The sequence below is a fragment of the Nerophis ophidion genome, linkage group LG28, assembly GCF_033978795.1.
Source record: "Nerophis ophidion isolate RoL-2023_Sa linkage group LG28, RoL_Noph_v1.0, whole genome shotgun sequence".
Taxonomy (NCBI): Eukaryota; Metazoa; Chordata; class Actinopteri; order Syngnathiformes; family Syngnathidae; genus Nerophis; species Nerophis ophidion.
The window spans coordinates 30,588,795-30,611,375 of NC_084638.1; the positions used below are offsets into that span (position 1 = coordinate 30,588,795).

Consider the following 22,581-nt stretch of genomic DNA (forward strand, 5'->3'; position numbering starts at 1 on the left):
ACACAATAGTTGGGTTGGAAATAACCCAATGTTGAGTTAAAATAACCCAAATAAGGGGTTTGTCCTTTTCTGAACCAGCAGTTTGGTTAAAATTAGGTTATTTTCAAACCCAGCATTTTTTAGTGTGTACACACTAGAAAATATGCTGGGCTATTTTGATAACCCAATTTCTGGGTTGCAAGTGTTGGGTTAAATTTTGGAGCTATTTTCTTGAAGAGCAATCCATTTTTTGGGTTATAAGGGTATTATTTTAACTCAATTTCTGGGTTTTCAGAACTATGAACCATTTTTGGGTTGTTTTTCAATTAAATTTTTAACCAAAAATTGGGTCAAGGAACGCTAAATTGCACAACCCAATAGTTGGGTTGGAAATAACCCAATGTTGAGTTACAATAACCCAAATAACCGGCTTGTTGTTTTCTGAACCAGCAGTTTGGTTAAAATTGGGTTATTTTCAAACCCAACATTTTTTAGTGTGTACACAAAAAAAAATATGCTGGGTTATTTTGATATCCCAATTTATGGGTTACGAGTGTTGTGTTAAATTTTGGAGTTATTTTTTTAAAGAGCAATCAATTTTTTGGGCTATAAGGGTATTATTTTAACTAAATTTCTGAGTGTTTAAAACTGAACCATTTTTGGTCTGTTTTTCAATGAAATTTTTAACCAACAATTGGGTCAAGGAGCGCTAAATTGTGCCACCCAATAGTTGGGTTGGAAATAACCCTATGTTAAGTTAAAATAACTCAAATAAGGGGCTCGTCTTTTTCTGAACCAGCAGTTTGGTTAAAATTGGGTTATTTTCTAACCCAACATTTTTTAGTGTGTACACATTAAAAAATATGCTGGGTTATTTTGATAACCCAATTTATGGGTTACAAGCGTTGTGTTAAATTTTGGAGTTAGTTTTTTAAAGAGCAATCAATTTTTTGGGCTATAAGGGTATTATTTTAACTCAATTTCTGAGTGTTCAAAACTATGAACCATTTTTGGGTTGTTTTTCAATGAAATTTTTAACCAACAATTGGGTCAAGGAGCGCTAAATTGCGCAACCCAATAGTTGGGTTGGAAATAACCCAGTGTTGCGTTAAAATAACCCAAATAAGAGGTTTGTTGTTTTCTGAACCAGCAGTTTGGTTAAAATTGGGTTATTTTCTAACCCAACATTTTTTAGTGTGTACACACTAAAAAATATGCTGGGTTATTTTGATAACCCAATTTATGGGTTGCGAGTGTTATTTTGATAACCCAATTTATGGGTTGCGAGTGTTGGGTCAAAGTTTGGTTTTTTTTTTTTTTTTGAAGAGCAATCAATCTTTGGGGTTATAAGGGTATTACTTTAACTCAATTTCTGAGTGTTTAAAATTATGAACCATTTTTGGGTTGTTTTTCAATGAAATTTTTAACCAACAATTGGGTCAAGGAGCGCTAAATTGCGCAACCCAATAGTTGGGTTGGAAATAACCCACTGTTGAGTTAAAATAACCCATATAAGGGGTTTGTCCTTTTTTGAACCAGCAGTTGGGTTAAAATTGGGTTATTTTCTAACCCAGCATTTTTTTAGTGTGTACACACCAGAAAATATGCTGGGCTATTTTGATAACCCAATTTCTGGGTTGCAAGTGTTGGGTTAAATTTTGGAGTTGTTTTTTTGAAGAGCAATCCATTTTTGGGGTTATAAGGGCATTATTTTAACTCAATTTTTGGGTTTTCAAAACTATGAACCATTTTTGGGTTGTTTTTCAATGAAATTTTTAACCAACAATTGGGTCAAGGAGCGCTAAATTGCGCAACCCAATAGTTGGGTTGGAAATAACCCAATGTTGTGTTAAAATAACCCATATAAGGGGTTTTTCCTTTTCTGAACCAGCAGTTGGGTCAAGGAGCGCTAAATTGCGCAACCCAATAGTTGGGTTGGAAATAACCCAATGTTGAGTTAAAATAACCCATATAAGGGGTTTTTCCTTTTCTGAACCAGCAGTTGGGTTAAAATTGGGTTAGTTTTTAACCCAGCATTTTTTAGTGTGTACACACTAGAAAATATGCTGGGCTATTTTGATAACCCAATTTCTGGGTTGCAAATGTTGGGTTAAATTTTGGAGTTGTTTTTTTGAAGAGCAATCCATTTTTGGGGTTATAAGGGCATTATTTTAACTCAATTTCTGGGTTTTCAAAACTATGAACCATTTTTGGGTTGTTTTTAACCAACTATTTGGTCAAGGAGCGCTAAATTGCTCAACCCAATAGTTGGGTTGGAAATACCCCAACATTGTAGTGAGCATAACTCAGCTTTTGGGTTAAATAATTCAACATCAAAGTTGGGTTGAAAAAATTAACCCAAAATGTTGAGTTAAAATAACTCAAATAAGGGTCTCGTCCTTTTCTGAACCAGCAGTTGGGTTAAAACTGGGTTCATTTTTAACCTGACATTTTTTAGTGTGTACACACTAAAAAATTCCGGGTTATTTTGATAACCCAATTTATGGGTTACGAGTGTTGGGTTGAAATTTTTAATTATTTTTTTGAAGAGCAATTAATTTTTTGGGTTATAAGGGTATTATTTTAACTCAATTTCTGGGTTTTCCAAATTATGAACCATTGTTGGGTTGTTTTTCAATGAGTAACACATTTTTGGGTATAAGGCTTGTTTTTTTTTAATTAAAAAGTTACTTTTTTCTTGAATTTAAGTTTATTAAAGATTAATCTCACTAACATTATTTACAATCACACATCTTCTGTACATGGAAATATATGAGCATGCTGTATAGAACTACTATGACCATACACGGCAATTTTTGTCTAAAATGTCACTCATATCTTGCTTTTTAGTATATTTTAATGGAATTAAAAAAAAGAATAGTCACACATAAGAAATACGTGTAGACTGCAATATGACTCAAGTAAACAACACCAACGTTTTATATGTTCCATTGAAAATATAGAACTTCACGTACAATAAAGTACGACTTTGGTAAGTTATGAAGCCGCACCACTTGATGAATCGTACTGTGCTTGAACATACGAGTGTTATTATGGTGTGTGTATAAAGTAAGACACATTATCTGGCGTTTTGTTTCGCAATATCATGCAAAACCAACTTTTCTTACCTTCTGGTATCTGTATTTGGGATCTGCATGAGTCCTGAAAATTGGCGCGCATCCGCCTTTGTAGTCAGTGCCGACTCCGTAGCCGATAAGCTTCTTCTTTTTCTGTACTTTCTTGTTATGGGGCATTCATCCTCCGCTGTTGCCATTTCTAATATAAAGTAGTGTAAAGTTCTTATATCTGTCAGTAAACTCGCCATGGAAGCGCTAAAACATACCAATATAGTGAGTTTACATTATTCACTCAAGGGACTTTAGTTATTAGAGAGTTCCGGTTGGACGGTTTTTCACGGGACACATTTCCGGCGTTGAGGAGATGCTCTCCACACTAAAAAAAAAAGATTCATAATGTTCCCAGTGTTCTGTGTATGTGCAGGCTGGTTTTAAATATATTGTACATGTCATTGTATTATATCGTAGTAGTATATCTAGTCCTGTGATGAGGTGGCGACTTGTCCAGGGTGTACACCGAACTTCCACCCGATTGTAGCTGGGATAGGCACCAGCGCCCCTCGCGACCTCAAATTGAATAAGCGGTAGAAAATGAATGGATGGATAGTATATCAAGTCGTATATTAAGTAGTAAATTAGAGTAGTGTATCAAAATAAGCATAATCGAGGTGTAATTCCACTTAAATCAGCTGTGGCTTTTTTCCCCCAGGCTTCTGATTGGACAAAAAGTGCATGACAGCAGGTGTATGTATTTGTGCGTAGGCATAGACAGTTTTGAAACTACACTTGTGTGGATGGTTTTAAGCGCAAAGATGCATTTTTAAAGCTCTCAGTGGCCTCAGTATAATGTTGCGTTCAAGTTTGCTGGGAAATTGGAGGCATCCCAAGTGAAGCTAACAAAGCACTAAGGATTAGTGATATGGTCAAAAATATCTATATCCTGTTATATATTGCACCTTCCTGCAATAACGATATTGTCACGCCTACGGATCAGGTTTTGTTTTGGTCATGTTATGTTTTGTTTTTTGGACACTCAGTTCTGTTTTGCACTTCCTGGTTTGTTTTCGTGCCAACTCATTGATTTCCACCTTGCCCTCAACTCACGCCCCTGTCCTCAGCCCTCACACCTGTTAGTAATGATCACAGTTATTATTTAAGCCACAGTTACCAGGTAGTCAGTCTGGCAACTTTCCACATTACCACCCACCTACTTATCCCTCAACTCCTTCATGCCATACCGATCCCGTTCGTTTTTTCCACGCCACGTAAGTTTAGTAATTTTATGCCACAGTGCAAGTTTTTGTGTTTCACGTTTAAGGGGTGGCATGGCGTAGTGGGTAGAGCGGCCGTGCCAGAAACCTGAGGGTTGCAGGTTCGCTTCCCACCTATAGACATCCAAATCGCTGCCGTTGTGTCCTTGAGCAGGACACTTCACCCTTGCCCCCGGTGCCACTCACACTGGTGAATGAATGATGAATGAATGATTGGTGGTGGTCGGAGGGGCCGTAGGCGCAAACTGGCTGCCACGCTTCCGTCAGTCTACCCCAGGGCAGCTGTGGCTACAGATGTAGCTTACCACCACCAGGTGTGAATGAATGATGGTTTCCAACTTCTCTGTGAGCGCTTTGACTATCAAACAATAGAAAAGCGCGATATAAATCTAATCCATTATTATTATTATTATTATTATACTTTGCAGCCTTTGTGCTAGTCATTTCTTTTTTCATTAGCCAAGTTTGTTTTCCGCCCTCGTGCGCGCCCTTTGTTTGCCTTTTGTTGTACTTTGTTTGTTTAGTAATAAATCAACATGTACTCACATTCACGTCTGGCTCGTCCCAACTATCCTTTGCAAAGAAGAAACAATCCAAGTCCTTGTCTGTCAGATATACATCACAATATATTATTTGTCATGTCAAAAGTGGGAAAGGAATGGCTAAATCAGGCTAGATTTAAGGTTTTAGAATGTCTTGACTTAAATGTGTGGACAATGCTGAAGAAACAAGTCCGTGTCAGAAAACCAAGAAATTTAGCTGAACTGCACCAATTTTGTCAAGAGGAGTGGTCGAAAACTCAACCGTAAGCTTGCCAGAAGCTTGTGGATGGCTACCAAAAGTGCCTTATTGCAGTGAAACTTAACAAGGGACATGTAACTGTCATGATCCACGTCTTGGATCATGACATATTCTGGTGTTGGTTCTGTTTGTTATCACATTCGGTCTAGTATTTGTCTTCCTCAGTTCTTTGTGGCACTTCCTGGTTTTGTTCCGTTGTCATAGTTACCCATTTAGTGTCACCTGTCTCTCCTTTGATCCCGCGCACCTGCCCTTGATTAGTTATCACCCTATTTTAGACCGCCTTTGTTTAACATTCTTTCTTGGACTCTTGTTTGCTTCAAGCTACAGTTGACGTCGCTCTTTCCAGCCTTGTGGTAACTACCTTCGTGTACATTAGCTTCCATGCTATTTCAGTTGTTTGTCCCTAGCTCATGCTAGCGCTTTCTGTTTTGTTTGTTAGTGCCTTCGAGCAAGTGTTTTTGGTTCTTAGTCTGTTTTAGTTAGTATAAATAAATTATTGTTCCTACCTCACGCTGTGTCCATCTTCGCTGCACCCACGAGAGAACAACTCGTCACCACAATGCCACTGAGACGTCACAGTAACCACATATTAAAGGCCTACTAAAACCCACTACTACCGACCACGCAGTCTGATAGTTTATACATCAATGATGAAATATTAACATTGCAACACATGCCAATACGGCCGGTTTAGTTTACTAAATTACAATTTTAAATTTCCCGCGGAGTTTCCCGTTGAAAACGTCGCAAAATGATGACGCGTGCGCGTGACGTCTCAGGTTGGAGGGGACATATTAGCGCAGCACTACTAGCGGCTAAAAGTAGTCTCTTCTCATCGCGCAATTACACAGTATTTTGGAAATCTGTCTTGCTGAATCTTTTGCAATTTGTTCAATTAATAATGGAGACGTCAAAGAAGAAAGATGTAGGTGGGAAGCTTTAGCCTTTAGCCACACAAACACACGGTGTTTCCTTGCTTAAAATTCCCAGAGGTGAAACTTTACTATGGATCAGAACAGTCAAACGAACATGGATCCCGACCACTTGTCAACCGGGAGGTTTCGGTGAGAAAATTGTGGTAAAAGGTCGCCTCTTACCGAAGATCAGCGGAGCTCGCGCAGTCCATGTAGGTGCCGTGACTTCCCTCAGATACTGGCGTCAAGACACACCCCTCCGACTATCAGGTACTATTTAACTCACTAGCACCACAATAGAAAGATAAGGGATTTCCCAGAATTATCCTAGTAAATGTGTCTAAAAACATCTGAATCGCTCACTTTATTTTATTTTATTTTTTTTTGTCCGCATCGCCAGAGACCTTAGCCTTTTTACTTAAAACTTTTTAGGGCCTAGTGAGTTGTCCCAATTATTCTAATATGCAAGTTCCCATATTTCATAGCCCTCTCCCTTGTTGTGTTCCCGTTCAGGTGCCTGTGTGAAAAGAAAACTACTTTTACAGCAATTTTGATTGTTTCAAACTGCTATTTTCTTTACTCTTTATTTTCTCAAGCTCGTTTTCCTTCGCTATCAATATCCTCAAACACAAATCTTTCATCCTCGCTCAAATTAATGGGGAAATTGTCGTTTTCTCGGTCCGAATAGCTGTTTTTGTTGGAGGCTCCCGTTAAAAACAATGTGAGGATGTGAGGAGTCATCAACGGGTGACGTCTTCGTCTGCTACTTCCGGTAAAGGCGAGGCTTTTCTGTTAGCACCAAAAGTTGCGAACTTTATCGTGGATGTTCTCTACTAAATCCTTTCGGCAAAAATATGGCAATATCGCAAAATGATCAAGTATGACACATAGAATGGACCTGCTATCCCCGTTTGAATAAGAAAATGTAATTTCAGTAGGCCTTTAAAAGACATCACATGGACAAAGATATGACCTTCTGGAGGAAAGTTCTGTGGTCAGATGAAACAAAAATTGAGCTTTTTGGCCACAATACCTAGCAATATGTTTGGAGGAGAAAAGGTGAGGCCTTTAAGCAGCAAAGCAGGCCCAGAGCATAATACTACCACCACCATGCTTGACAGTAGGCATGCTGTTCCTGGGATTAAAGGCCTCACCTTTACTCCTCCATACATATTGCTGGGTATTGTGTCCAAAAAGCTCAATTTTTGTTTCATCTGACCACAGAACTTTCCTCCAGAAGGTCTTATCTTTGTCCATGTGATGTCAGATGAAACAAACATCGATCTGTTTGGCCACAATACCCAGCAAAATGTTAGGAGTAGACAAATGTTGAGGCCTTTAAGCCCAGGAACACCATCCCTACCGTCAAGCATAGTTATGGTATAGTATTATGCTTTGGGCCTGTTTTGCTGCCAATGGAACTGGTAAATGGGACAATGAAAAAGGAGGCTTACCTCCAAATTCTTCAGGACAACCTTAAAATCATCAGCCAAGAGGTTGGGTCTTGGGCGCAGTTGGGTGTTCCAACAGGATAATGACCCCAAACGCATGTCAAAAGTGGTAAAGGAATGGCTAAATCAGTCTAGAACAGGGGTAGGGAACCTATGGTGGGCCATCTACGCACCTGTCGCTGATTTCGAGGCTGGTCCTGGCACACCCCGCTTCGCTGCAGGCCCGCAGGCCACACCCCCTCCACAGTTAGCTTCAGAATAACAATGTTATTACAGAGAATAACAGACTTATTATACTCTATAAATGTTGGTTTTACTTAAAAATGCACGCGTTTAGTTGTGTTCTGTGTAAAAAAAAAATATATATGGCTCTTACGCAAATACCTTTTAAATTATTTGGCTTCTTGGCTCTCTCAGCCAAAAAGTTTCCCGACCCCTGGTCTAGAATTAGGGTTTTAGAATGTCCTGACTTAAACGTGTGGACAATGCTGAAGAGACAAGTCCATGTCAGAAAACCAACAAATTTAGCCGAATTGCACCAATTTTGTCAAGACAGGGTTTCCCACACATTCATTTATTTGTGGCGGCCCGCCACGAAAGAATTACGGCTGCCACTAATTAAAAAAAAAAAAAAAAATATATATATATGTATATATATATATATATATATATATATATATATATATATATATATATATATATATATATATATATATATATATATATATATATATATATTTATATTTTTTCCGGCTTTTGTCTCACTCGACCGCTCATAAAAGCAATGGGACTCTGTCTGTGAATGAAGCTTGTAGTTACATATTATATAAATATGTAAATATTATATAAATATGTACATAAAGTGTTGGAATTATATTCCAACTCCGCGTTCTTCTTGGTCTTCTTGAACTGCACAATAAAACAATTATAATTGTTTTTAACCAACTTACATTCCAAGCAGCGTCTGTTTATTTATTTTTATTTTTTTTATGCATTGTTTCGTTGACCTTTTTAATTTTTTCCGGCCTCGTCAAAGTTGGCAAGCGTCTCTTTCGCCGCCCGTTGTGCAGTTTTGTAACACCTTGGAAGCGTGGCGGCTGGAAGCTCGGTGCCGTCCATGCCTGCTGGCTATTGTTTGAACATAAACACGCACGCCACTTCCTGTGCGCAACCCGCCGGAGGCGCCGCAACTTTCATGGCACAGCGAGCAAACAATGTGTGTCAGTGTGTGTGTGTAATGTCAGTACATTCCATGCAGGAGAGCAGGCACCAACAAGTACATCAGCGTCAGCGCTGTGCGCGTTCAATGTGTACTGACGGCGGCTACAGGTGGACTCCCCTTTGCAAAGTTTAGTCAGCCAATCACAGCCCAGGTTACTCAGCAATCATGAATACATCCTGGGCCATGTTGCCTAAAATTAAAGGCCTACTGAAATGAGATGTTCTTATTTAAACGGGGATAGCAGGTCCATTCTATGTGTCATACTTGATCATTTCGCGATATTGCCATATTTTTGCTGAAATTATTTAGTAGAGAACATCCACGATAAAATTCACAACTTTTGGTCGCTAATAAAAAAGCCTTGCCTGTACCGGAAGTAGCAGACGATGTGCGCGTGACTTCACGGGTTGTAGGGCTCCTCACATCCTCACATTGTTTACAATCATGGCCACCAGCAGCGAGAGCGATTCGGACCGAGAAAGCGACGATTTCCCCATTAATTTGAGGCAAGGATGAAAGATTCGTGGATGAGGAAAGTTAGAGTGAAGGACTAGATAAAAGACAAAAAGACAAGGGCAGTGGGAGCGATTCAGATGTTATTAGACACATTTACTAGGATTTTTAAGTATCTTAAGCAGTAGCGTGGCCATTTGTTCACATCCGACCTCGGCCAGGAATTCGCCTCTTGCCATTAAAAGTGTCCGTTTCTTCAGAACGTAAACATTATAATAAGATTCATCGCAACGCCGACATTGCTGTTTCATGTGCGCTGGCTGTGTTCACGGCTTCAACGGCAGCCCTGCTATTGTGGCTGGTCATGCTAATAGCGCCGTGCTAGCACGTAAGTACACCAATTCTCAAGGAAATACGAATTATTTCACCTTCTCTACGAGTTGTGCTTATATTTCACTCCCAGCTTACTGGGAAAGGAGATAACCCCGAGAAGGATGTAACCTGGCATAACCAACGCCAAGACAGGTTAGAACCCGGCCAATGCAAACATGCTTGATTGCATTTTTAGCCAGTAACTTGAGGGTTCCAGGTTCGATTCCTGCTTTCGCCATTCTAGTCACTGCCGTTGTGTCCTTGGACAAGACACCTTACCCGCCTGCTCCCAGTGCAACCCACACTGGTTTAAATGTAATTTAGATATTGAGTTTCACTATGTAAAGCGCTTTGAGTCACTAGAGAAAAGCGCTATATAAATATAATTAACTTCACTAATTCTGGAAAATCTGCTTATTGTGTTACTAGTGTTTTAGTGAGATTATATTGTACTTCAAAGTCGGAGGGGTGTTGCCACGGGTGGGGTGACCGCCAGTGTCTCTGAGGGAAGCCACGTTTCTCGACGAGGCGAAGCGAAGGCAGCCGTTGGGGTCGGTCTGAGCTTCCCCCCCCCCCACCCCTCTACGGTGGAAGCATCCCACGTTCGGGGGCGGCCGGTCGGAGGAGGCAAGGAAGTCCACAGCTGCCTCTTCAACAGGTGCACGAGGAACGATGCAAGCTATCCGCTCATGTCCACGGTAATAGCCGACTTATTACCACAATTTTCGCACCGAAACCTGCCGTTTGACATGTGGTAGGGAACCATGTTCGCTTGACCGCTCCGTTCCATAGTAAAGCTTCACCGTCATCTTTAGGGAATTTAAACAAGGAAACACCGGCTGTGTTTGTGTTGATAAAGGCTGCCGCAATACACCGCTTCTCACCTACATCTTTCTTCTTTGACGTCTCCATTATTAATTGAAGAAATTGCAAAAGATTCAGTAACACAGATGTCCAGAATACTGTGTAATTATGCGATTAAAGTGCTCTATTTGACTTCTTTATCTCTTTTTTTCAACCAAAAATGTTTTGCTCAGGGGGTACTTGAATTAAAAAAATTTTTCACAGAACCACTGACTTAATACATACCAATGACAAATATAAATCAAAACAAGTTGATCAAAAATGTGTGGATGTCATATTTTTTTAAAGTTGGTTGTTTTTAAGAACAGATTTAAAATCCATCCATTTTCTACCGCTTGTCCCGTTCGGGGTAGCGGGGGGTCGCTGGAGCCTATCTCAGCTGCATAATTGTTAAAAAACTAAACCGATGAAATTGTTGTACTGTTGTACAAAACCCAAAACCAGTCAAGTTGGCAAAAATCCTTTTCAACTTATATTCAATTGAATAGACTGCAAAGACAAGATATTTAACGTTCGAACTAATAAACTTTGGTTATTTTTTGCAAATATTAGCTCATTTGGAATTTGATGCCTGCAACATTTAAAAAAAAAAAAGCTGGTGGCTCAGCAACATTTCAGAAAACCACTGTCAATACTTACGGTTTGTCACTGCATGTGTAACTTAAATCTTGACTATGCAAAGCGAAAGTCATTTATCAACAACACCCAGAAACTATGCAAAGCGAAAGTAATTTATCAACGACACCCAGATACGCCGCCGGCTTCGCTGGGCCCTAGCTCCTCTAAGATGGGCCGATGCAAAGAGGATGTCATGATCCGGGGTCATGTTTTGTTAGTTTTGGACTCTTGGATTAATTAATTAATAAGTATGTTCCTACCTGCAAGTCCTGTCCGGAATAGTAAACTGCGAGAAAAACATGTCCTGACAGAGGGAAAGTGTTCTGTGGTGTGACGAAGCCACATTTGAAATTGTTTTTGGAAACTGTGGACGTTGTGTCCTCCAGAAAAAAGAGGAAAAGAACCATCCCTCAGATGGCACTGTATCAGCAACTGACATCAATCTCTAAAGGATATCACACTTCAGAAAACCACTGTCACTAAATACAGTTTGTCGCTACATCTGTAAGTGCAAGTTAAAGCTCTACTATGCAAAGCGAAAGCCATTTATCAACAACACCCAGAAACGCCATCGGCTTCTCTTGTCCCGAGCTCTTCTAAGATAGGCCGATGCAAAGTGGATGTCATGATCCGGGGTCCGGATCATGTTTTTGTTATGTTCTGTTAGTTTTGGACTCTTCTAGTTCCTGTTTGACACTTGGGTTTGTTTTAGTTACCATGGCGATTTATGATTTTCACCTGCCACAGTTATATAAGCTCTCTATGTCCATAGTTCATGCTAAGTGTTAGCGTCTATGTTTCCTTCGTTAGGTTTTTTTGTTCTTTAGCCTCTCGTGCGTACGGCACGCTTTCCTTTTGTTTGGTTCCTGTCTTTTTTGATGTGTAGGATTAATTAATTAATAAGTATGTGTCTACCTGCAAGTCCTGTCCAGAATAGTAAGCTGCGAAAACCATGTCCTGATGGAGAAAAAGTGTTCTGTGGTCTGACGAGTCCACATTTAAAATTGTTTTTGGAAACTGTGGACATTGTGTCCTCTGTAACAAAGAGGAAAACCACTGTCAGTAACTACAGTTTGTTGCTTCAAGTTAAAACTCTTCTATGCAATGCGAAAGCATTTTATCAACAACACCCAGAAACGCCGTCGGCTATGCTGGGCCCGAGCTCATCAAAGATGGACTGATGCAAAGTGGAAAAGCGTTCTGTGGTCTGACGAGTCCGCATTACTAATTGTTTTTGGAAACTGTGGATGTTGTGTCCTCCGGAACAAAGAGGAAAATAACCTTCTGGACTGTTATAGGCGCAAAGTTGAAAAGCCAGTATCTGTGATGGTATGGGGGTGTATTAGTGCCCAAGGCATGGGTAACTTATACATCCGTGAAGGCTCCATTAATACTGAAAGGTTTTGGAGCAACATATGTTGCCATCCAAATAACGTTATCATGGACGCCCCTGCTTATTTCAGTGAGACAAAGCCACGTGTTACAACAGCGTGGCTTCGTAGTTAAAGTACGAGGCTGGCCTGTTGAAACTGTGTGGCACATTGTGAAGCCTAAAATACGACTACGGAGACCCAGGAGTTAAGCTGTACATCAAGCAAGAATCGGAAAGAATTCCACCTGAAAAGCTTCAAAAATTGGTCAGTTCCCTAACATTTAGTTTGTTTTTAAAAGGAAAAGCCATGTAACACAGTGGTACAATTTTTTTTGCTGCCATTAAATTCTAAGTTAAGGATTATTTAATATATACGATACCAATTATATCCATTTGGCAGACGGTAGAGCTTTTAAGACTTTTGTCATGTCGCGTGTGGGAGACACATTCTAAATTTGACAGCGAAAAACGAACGACCGTGTCTTCAACGCTGGAGGCTAACGTCCCTCCAGAGTGCTGAGGCACTTCTAAAATCCTCGCCTCCACAGCGGCGGATGTTCCTCACAAGTATCATTATCACTTGGCGTGGAATGTTCTTGCTCCAGGTGACAGTCGGCAAGTGGGTCAGGAAAGTTAAGACGTCGTGCCTCTTCAGACTTTTGGAGGCGGAGATTTACGATCACTTGTGCAAAGTGCTCTGGAAGATGATATCGTGCACAAATATGCTACTTCTGTTTTTTTTTTTTTTAAACCCAGCTTCCTCTATGATAAGACGAGTGAGTCACTTGACAAGTTACTTTAAAGGCTTGTATTTCTCTGCAAACTGAAAGTGAAAATATGAAGTGTCGATATGAGTGCCCGCCTCCCGCACTCATGCATTGTTGACTGATGTTTATGGACATGGTTTACTTCCTGATGTGGAATTGAATGTGCATAAGTCAGTACTAGAGCTGGGTGGTATGCTGGTTTTAGAGTTAATACCGCTATTTTTTTTTAGAAAGCGGAATATATTTGAGACAATACCGCCATACCGGTATCTTTTGATGTGTCTTTGTTATGGCCGTTAGTGGCCGGTAGGGCGCATAGCTGCCGGGGTACCCAGTAGGCACCGTCGCTGAGGAAGAACCCGGCGACTGGGAATGGTCTACCCCGCATTTTTTGTAGCTTGTTATGTTGTAGTTTTTTATTTTGTAGCTCGTTATGTTGTAGCTTATTATGTTGTAGCTTATGTTGTCACTTGTTATGTTGTCACTTATCTTGTCACTTATGTTGTCACTTATCTCGTCACTTTTGTTGTAGCTTGTTATGTTTTAGTTTATGTTGTCACTTATCTTGACACTTATGTTGTAGCTTATGTTGTAGCTTGTTATGTTGTAGATTATTATGTTGTAGCTTATGTTGTCACTTATGTTGTAGTATGTTATGTTGTAGCTTGTTATGTTGTAGCTTATCTTGTCACTTGTTATGTTGTCACATATTTTGTCACTTATGTTGTAGCTTATGTTGTAGCTTATGTTGTCACTTGTTATGTTGTCACTTATGTTGTAGCTTGTTATGTTGTAGCTTCGGTTGTCACTTATCTTTTCACTTATGTTGTAGCTTATGTTGTCACTTCTTATGTTGTCACTTATGTTGTAGCTGGTTATGTTGTAGCTTATGTTGTCACTTATCTTGTCACTTATGTTGTAGTATGTTATGTTGTAGCTTGTTATGTTGTAGCTAACTTTGTCACTTATGTTGTCACTTATCTTGTCACTTATGTTGTAGCTTATGTTGTAGCTTGTTATGTTGTAGATTATTATGTTGTAGCTTATGTTGTCACTTATGTTGTAGTATGTTATGTTGTAGCTTGTTATGTTGTAGCTTATCTTGTCACTTGTTATGTTGTCACATATTTTGTCACTTATGCTGTAGCTTATGTTGTAGCTTATTATGTTGTAGCTCATGTTGTCACTTGTTATGTTGTCACTTATGTTGTATCTTGTTATGTTGTAGCTTCGGTTATCACTTATCTTTTCACTTATGTTGTAGCTTATGTTGTCACTTATGTTGTAGCTTGTTATGTTGTAGCTTATGTTGTCACTTATTTTGTCACTTATGTTGTAGTATGTTATGTTGTAGCTTGTTATGTTGTAGCTTGCCTTGTCACTTATCTTGTCACTTATGTTGTAGCTTATGTTGCAGCTTGTTATGTTGTAGCTTATTATGTTGTAGCTTATGTTGTCACTTATGTTGTAGTATGTTATGTTGTAGCTTGTTATGTTGTAGCTTATCTTGTCACTTGTTATGTTGTCACTTATTTTGTCACTTATGTTGTAGCTTATGTTGTAGCTTATTATGTTGTAGCTCATGTTGTCACTTATGTTGTACCTTCTTTGTTGTAGATTTTTATGTTGTAGCTTATATTGTCACTTATCTTGTCACGTATGTTGTAGCTTGTTATGTTGTCACTTATCTTGCCACTTACGCTGTAGCTTGTTTTGTTGTGGCTTATGTTGTCACTTATCTTGTCACTTATGTTGTTGTGTTATGTTGTAGCTTGTTATGTTGTAGCTTACCTTGTCACTTATGTTGTCACTTATCTTGTCACTTATGTTGTAGCTTATGTTGTAGCTTATGTTGTAGCTTATTATGTTGTAGCTTATGTTGTCACTTATGTTGTAGTATGTTATGTTGTAGCTTGTTATGTTGTAGCTGATCTTGTCACTTGTTATGTTGTCACTTATTTTGTCACTTATGTTGTAGCTTATGTTGTAGCTTATTATGTTGTAGCTCATGTTGTCACTTATGTTGTACCTTCTTTGTTGTAGATTTTCATGTTGTAGCTTATATTGTCACTTATCTTGTCACGTATGTTGTAGCTTGTTATGTTGTCACTTATCTTGCCACTTACGCTGTAGCTTGTTTTGTTGTGGCTTATGTTGTCACTTATCTTGTCACTTATGTTGTTGTGTTATGTTGTAGCTTGTTATGTTGTAGCTTACCTTGTCACTTATGTTGTCACTTATCTTGTCACTTATGTTGTAGCTTATGTTGTAGCTTATGTTGTAGCTTATTATGTTGTAGCTTATGTTGTCACTTATGTTGTAGTATGTTATGTTGTAGCTTGTTATGTTGTAGCTTATCTTGTCACTTGTTATGTTGTCACTTATTTTGTCACTTATGTTGTAGCTTATGTTGTAGCTTATTATGTTGTAGCTCATGTTGTCACTTATGTTGTACCTTCTTTGTTGTAGATTTTTATGTTGTAGCTTATATTGTCACTTATCTTGTCACGTATGTTGTAGCTTGTTATGTTGTCACTTATCTTGCCACTTACGCTGTAGCTTGTTTTGTTGTGGCTTATGTTGTCACTTATCTTGTCACTTATGTTGTTGTGTTATGTTGTAGCTTGTTATGTTGTAGCTTACCTTGTCACTTATGTTGTTGTGTTATGTTGTAGTATGTTATGTTGTAGCTTACCTTGTCACTTATCTTGTCACTTATGTTGTAGCTTATGTTGTAGCTTGTTATGTTGTAGCTTATTATGTTGTAGCTTATGTTGTCACTTATGTTGCAGTATGTTATGTTGTAGCTTGTTATGTTGTAGCTTATCTTGTCACTTGTTATGTTGTCACTTATTTTGTCACTTAAGTTGTAGCTTATGTTGTAGCTTATTATGTTGTAGCTTATGTTGCACTTATGTTGTCACTTATGTTGTACCTTGTTTGTTGTAGCTTTTTATGTTGTAGCTTATATTTTCACTTATCTTGCCACTTATGCTGTAGCTTGTTATTTTGTAGCTTATGTTGTCACTTGTTATGTTGTCACTTGTCAGTTATGTTGTAGCTTATGTTGTCACTTGTTATGTTGTCACTTATTTTTGTAACGATCTGTCACTTACTTTCTGATAGTTTTTCGTGTTTTGTACTTTGTTTCCTGTTCAGTGCTCTTATTTTGTCATACTTCCTGTTTACTCCGCTGAGCACTGTTTTTGTCACACTCGCCGTTGATTGGCAGCGGTCCTCAGCTGCGGTCAATCAACATAGGTCTATTTATGTTTCACTCGAGCACTCCTCAGTGCTCGAAGTTAAAACCATGTTGGGAACATCTCCATGCAAGACTGCTTTCTGTTTATATCTTTTACTTTGATGAAATTAAAATCATCTTACCGGCTTTCTGCTCTCCTGGATTTTTGCATACTTGAGGTCACACAACTGCAGCCATGCGACATCCCAACAGTAACTTCGAGCCAGAAAATTGTGACCTCGCGAGAATCCCTGTCGGCAATCCTCAGCCGACGTTCTGGACCGCACAATTCCTGGAGGACTTGAAGGCCAGGTTTGTGCGGTCCCAGCCTACAGACGCGGACCCTCTCCCCGCGGCAACGCCACCGGCTTCGGCTCTCCGACCGGCGCGTCCCCCGCCGCCATCTTTCCTCTCGGCTCAACGGCTGGCTACGGCTCTCCGACCAGCACGTCCGCCACTTCCTGCATGCCTCGCGGCTCCCGCGGCAACGCTACCGGCTACGGCTCTCCGACCGGCGCGTCCTCCGCCGCCATCCTTCCTCTCGGCAACGCTGCCGGCTACGGCTCACCGACCGGCGCGCCCGCCTCCTCCTTCACGTCTCGCGGCTCCTGCGGCTCCGTCGCCGACTGCGGTTCTCCGACCGGCACGTCCGCCGCCGCCATCCTTCCCGTCGTCTGCTGAGCTGCTTCTCCCTGCTCCTACGCAGCTTCCAGCGGCTGCTCCCCGGCTGCTCTTTTTGCCAGCTCCCGCTCTCTTTTTTGGTTCGCCGAGAGCTCCAGTGGAGCCCACAGTGAGGTCGCTTTTGTCCTCCTGCTGGGACTTGGCACGGGACGTGTCTTCGTCCCTCCTCCTGGTCCCCTCCCGCCCGTCCCTGGTTTTCGCACCGGGGGACTCCGACGAGCAGGCACGTTTTCCCGCATGTGTGAACGGTGTCTGGCAGCCACCTAGTGGAGGGGGGCCCACTATACACTGCGGTGCAGCCAGGCACACACCGCTGTCACCCCCGCCAGCGTCTCCTTCCACGGAGACATCTACGTCCCTAGCGGGCTTTCGCACAGCTCCAACGCCGGCTCCACGCCTAGCCCCAACGCCGGCTCCACGCCTAGCCCCAACGCCGGCTCCACGCCGAGCCCCAACGCCGGCTCCACGCCGAGCCCCAACGCCGGCTCCACGCCGAGCCCCAACGCCGGCTCCACGCCGAGCCCCAACGCCGGCTCCACGCCGAGCCCCAACGCCGGCTCCACGCCGAGCTCCAACGCCGGCACTACGCACGGTTCCAACGCCGCCAAGAGCAGCACCACGCCGGGCTTCGTCACCGCCGGCATCCGCTATTCCTCGGCCAGCATTTGCTGCTCCTCGCCCGGCGTCATCTGCCGCTTTCACGCCGCCGATGACATCTGCAACAATCACGCCGTTGATGACGTCTGCCGCTTTCACGCCGCCGATGACGTCTGCCGCTTTCACGCCGCCGATGACGTCTGCCGCTTTCACGCCGCCGATGACGTCTGCCGCTTTCACGCCGCCGATGACGTCTGCCGCTTTCACGCCGCCGATGACGTCTGCCGCTTTCACGCCGCCGATGACGTCTGCCGCTTTCACGCCGCCGATGACGTCTGCCGCTTTCACGCCGCCGATGACGTCTGCCGCTTTCACGCCGCCGATGACGTCTGCCGCTTTCACGCCGCCGATGACGTCTGCCGCTTTCACGCCGCCGATGACGTCTGCCGCTTCGACACCGCCGATGACGTCTTCCGCTTCCACGCCGTTGATGACGTCTGCCGCTTCCACGCCGGCACCAACATCGGCTCCTCAGCCGCCTCCTGCAGAGGTATCTGTTTTGGCTGCAGCCCCCGCCGCTTTGTCTGCTGTCTCCGGGCCTGCTTCAGCGCGCCCGCCTCCACGTCAGCCGCGGATGTGGCCGTGCCCTGGGCGTCCTCCTCGCGGGATGCACTCGTCTCTTTTTCGGCCAATGATGTGGCTGTTCCGTGGCCGCCCGCCCCGCCAGTTCCAGCGGCGCTCTACGCGCCGTCGCCACCTGACTTTCCCTCGCTGGCTGCGGGGACACGAGGTTTGGCGACCTTCCACCAAATCCTCCCTTACTTTGTGGACATTTTTTTCCATTTTTCTTTTCCAGGGAACATCTGGTATCTGTTCCTTGAGGGGGAGGTCCTGTAACGATCTGTCACTTACTTTCTGATAGTTTTTCGTGTTTTGTACTTTGTTTCCTGTTCAGTGCTCTTATTTTGTCATACTTCCTGTTTACTCCGCTGAGCACTGTTTTTGTCACACTCGCCGTTGATTGGCAGCGGTCCTCAGCTGCGGTCAATCAACATAGGTCTATTTATGTTTCACTCGAGCACTCCTCAGTGCTCGAAGTTAAAACCATGTTGGGAACATCTCCATGCAAGACTGCTTTCTGTTTATATCTTTTACTTTGATGAAATTAAAATCATCTTACCGGCTTTCTGCTCTCCTGGATTTTTGCATACTTGAGGTCACACAACTGCAGCCATGCGACATCCCAACAATTTTGTCACTTATGTTGTAGCTTGTTATGTTGTAGCTTGTTATGCTGTGGCTTTTGTTGTCACTTATGTTGTCACTTATCTTTTCACTTATGTTGGAGCTTGTTATGTTGTGGCTTATGTTGTCACTTGTTATGTTGTCACTTATCTTGTCACTTGAGTTGTAGCTTGTTATGTTGTGACTTTTGTTGTCACATGTTTTGTTGTCACTTATCTTGTCAGTTAAGTTGTAGCTTGTCATGTTGTACCTTGTTATGTTGTCGCTTATGTTGTCCCTTATGTTGTCACTTATCTTGTCACTTATGTTGTAGCTTGTGATGTTGTAGCTTATGTTGTCACTTGTTATGTTGTCACTTATCTTGTCACTTATGTTGTAGCTTGTTACGTTGTAGCTTATGTTGTCACTTATCTTGTCACTTATGTTGTAGCTTGTTACGTTGTAGCTTATGCTGTTACTTATCTTGTCACTTATGTTGTAGCTTGTTACGTTGTAGCTTATGCTGTCACTTATCTTGTCACTTATGTTGTAGCTTGTTGCATTGTAGCTTATGTTGTCACTTATCTTGTCACTTATGTTGTAGCTTGTTACGTTGTAGCTTGTTATGTTGTAATTTATTATGTTAAATGGTAAATGGATTATGCTTGTATAGCGCTTTGACACTCTTTCCACATTCATCCATTCACACACACATTCACACACTGATGACGGGAGCTGCCTTGCAAGGCGCTAACCACCACCCATCAGGAGCAAAAGTGAATGAAGTGTCTTGCTCAAGGACACAACGGACGTGGCTAGGTTGGTAGAAGCTTGGGATCGAACCAGGAACCCTCAGGTTGCTAGCACGGTCACTCTCCCAACTTCTCCACGATGTCCCCGGTATGTTGTAGCTTATTATGTTGTCACTCGTTATGTTGTCACTTATATTTTCACTTATGTTGTTGCTTGTTGTGTTGTCGCTTGTTATGTTGTGGCTTGTTATGTTGTAGCTTGTTAAGTTGTTGATTTTGTTGTATCTTTTTATGTTGTAGCTTATGTTGTAGCTGGTTATGTTGTTGCTTTTGTTGTAGCTTGTTATATCGTTGCAGTTGCTGAAGTTTATGTTGTAGCTTTTGTTGTAGCTTGTGTTGTTGTAGCCTACATTATAGCACGTTATGTTGCAGTTTGTTACGTCATAGTTTTTATTGTAGCTTGTTATGTTGTTGCTTGATAGGTTGTAGATCGATTTGTTTTAGCGCGATGTTGTGGCTTATTATCTTGTAGCTTATGTTGTAGCTTTTTTTATTTTGTAGCTTTTTATGTTGTCACTTGTTATGTTGTCACTTGTTATGTTGTCACTTATGTTGTTGCTTGTTATGTTTTCGCTTGTTATGTTGTAGCTTGTTATGTTTCAGCATTGTATTTTGTAGCTTGTTAAGTTCTTGCTTTTGTTGTAGCTTGTTATGTTGCAGCATAGTATGTTGTCGCTTATGTTGTTGCTTTTGTTATAGCTTGTTATATTGTAGCTTATGTTGTTGCTTTTCTGTAGCTTATGTTGTAGCTTTTGTTGTAGCTTGTGATGTTGTAGCTCACGTAATAGCTTGGTATGTTGTAGTCTGTTACGTTGTAGTTTATATTGTAGCATGTTATGTTGTTGCTTGATGGGTTGTAGATCGATATGTTGTAGCGCAATATGTTGTGGCTTATTTTGTAGTGTATGTTGTAGCTTTTTATGTTATAGCTTTTTATGTTGGAGCTTATTATGTTGTCACTCATGTTTTACTTATGTTGTTACTTGTTTTGGTGTCACTTATGTTGTTGCTTGTTATGTTGTCGCTTGTTATGTTGTAGCTTGTTACGTTGTAGCATAGTATGTTGTAGCTTGTTATCTTGTAGCTTGAGTTGTTGCTTTTGTTGTATTGTGTTGTGTTGTAGCTTGTTATGTTGCAGCATACTATGTTGTAGCTTGTTATGTTGTTGCTTTTGTTATAGCTTGTTATGTTGTAGCTTGTTATGTTGTTGCTTTTGCTCTATCTTGTTATGTTGTAGCTTTTGTTGTAGCTTGTGATGTTCTAGCTTACGTTATAGCTTGGTATGTTGTAGTTTGTTACTTCGTAGTTTATATTGTAGCCTGTTATGTTGTTGCTACAATATAACAAACTACAACATAACAAACAATAACATCATACACTGCAATATAACCAGCTACATGATAACAAGCTACAAGATAACAAACTACAACATAATATAATATGCTGCTACATAACAAGCTACAAAAAAGCAGCAACAAAACAAGCTATAACATAAGGTTTATGTTACAGCTTGTTACGTTGCTGCTTTTTTGTAACTCTTTATGTTAGCTTGTTATGTTACATAACAAGCTACAGGATAACAAGCTACAACATAACAAACTACAACATAATATGATATGCTGCAACATAACAAGCTACAAAAACAGCAACATAACAAGCTATAACATAAGGCTTATGGTTATGTCGTAGTGTATGATGTTGGCTTATTATCTTGTAGTTTATGTTGTAGCTTGTCATGTTGTAGCTTTTTTATTTTGTAGCTTTTTATGTTGTAGCTTATGTTGTCACACCCACACTGGTTTACATGTAGAAAAAAATAGATATTGGGTTTCACTATGTAAAGCGCTTTGAGTCACTAAAGAAAAAGCGCTATATAAATATAAGTCACTTCACTTCACTTGTTATGTTTTCACTTATGTTTTCACTTGTTTTGGTGTCACTTATGTTGTTGCTTGTTATGTTGTATCTTGTTATGTTGTAGTTTATTATGATGCAGATTTTATGTTGCAATGTATTATGTTGTGGCTTGTTATGTTGTAGCTTATTAGCAGCCCTTTGAGACACTTGTGATTAAGGGCTATATAAATAAACTTTGATTGATTGATTATGTTGTTGCATATTATGATGTAGTGTGTGTTGTAGCTTATAATATGCTGCAACATAACAAGCTACAAAAAAGCAGCAACATAACAAGCTATAACATAAGGCTTATGTTATAGCTTATAGCTATATGATGTTGTAGTTTGTTTTGTTGTAGTTTGTTATCCTGTAGCTTATGTTGTAGTATATGATGTTGTTGTTTGTTACGTTGCTGTTTATTACGTTGTAGCTTGTTATGTTGTAGCTTGTTAGCAGCCCTTTTAAACACTTGTGATTAAGGGCTATATAAGTAAACTTTGATTGATTATGTTGCATATTGTAGTTTATGTTGTAGCTTATTTTGTAGCGTAATATGTTGTAGTTTATATTGTAGTTTATTATGTTGTAGCTTAATATGTTGTAGCTTGTCTAATACGTGAATCGGAGTCGAAAAAGAACTGCGTCGAGCCTTTTTTGTGTCTGTTTGTGTGTTTTGCCCTTCCATCAAACGCTGTGTTGGGCAGGTTTTTAAAAGGAATGTGCCGCCATCGCATTTGGAATGCCGGGAATGTGACAGCTTGACTCTCACGACTTCCCACCTCGATTGTTGCCAAACAATAAGTGAGGAAGACAAACATGAAGCGTGGAACTAAAATGCTTCCTGTCCTGCGGCCGTTATCAAGACTTAAGTTCTAAGTTCTGTTTAAAATTGTGCTTGTTTGTGCGAACAGGAAGTGGTAGATCTGACTCATGTGGTTTCCCAGCTGTGGTTGGTCCTAAATA

At 40.9% G+C, this 22,581-nt stretch overlaps 1 protein-coding gene across 6 annotated transcripts in view; it reads left to right on the top strand.

Moving 5' to 3' along the window:
- The window catches only part of rapgef6 (Rap guanine nucleotide exchange factor (GEF) 6), a 341,924-nt gene that overhangs the window by 11,865 nt on the left and 307,478 nt on the right, over window positions 1–22,581 (top strand). The window contains exon 1 of one of the 6 annotated variants that reach the window (XM_061891509.1): window positions 19,660–19,807. The exons of the other annotated variants lie outside the window; for them this stretch is intronic. Coding sequence (XP_061747493.1) covers window positions 19,799–19,807 — 9 coding nt within the window. The 5' untranslated portion in view covers window positions 19,660–19,798. Of the gene's footprint in view, window positions 1–19,659; window positions 19,808–22,581 lie in introns of those variants that run through there. 6 annotated transcript variants of the gene reach the window in all.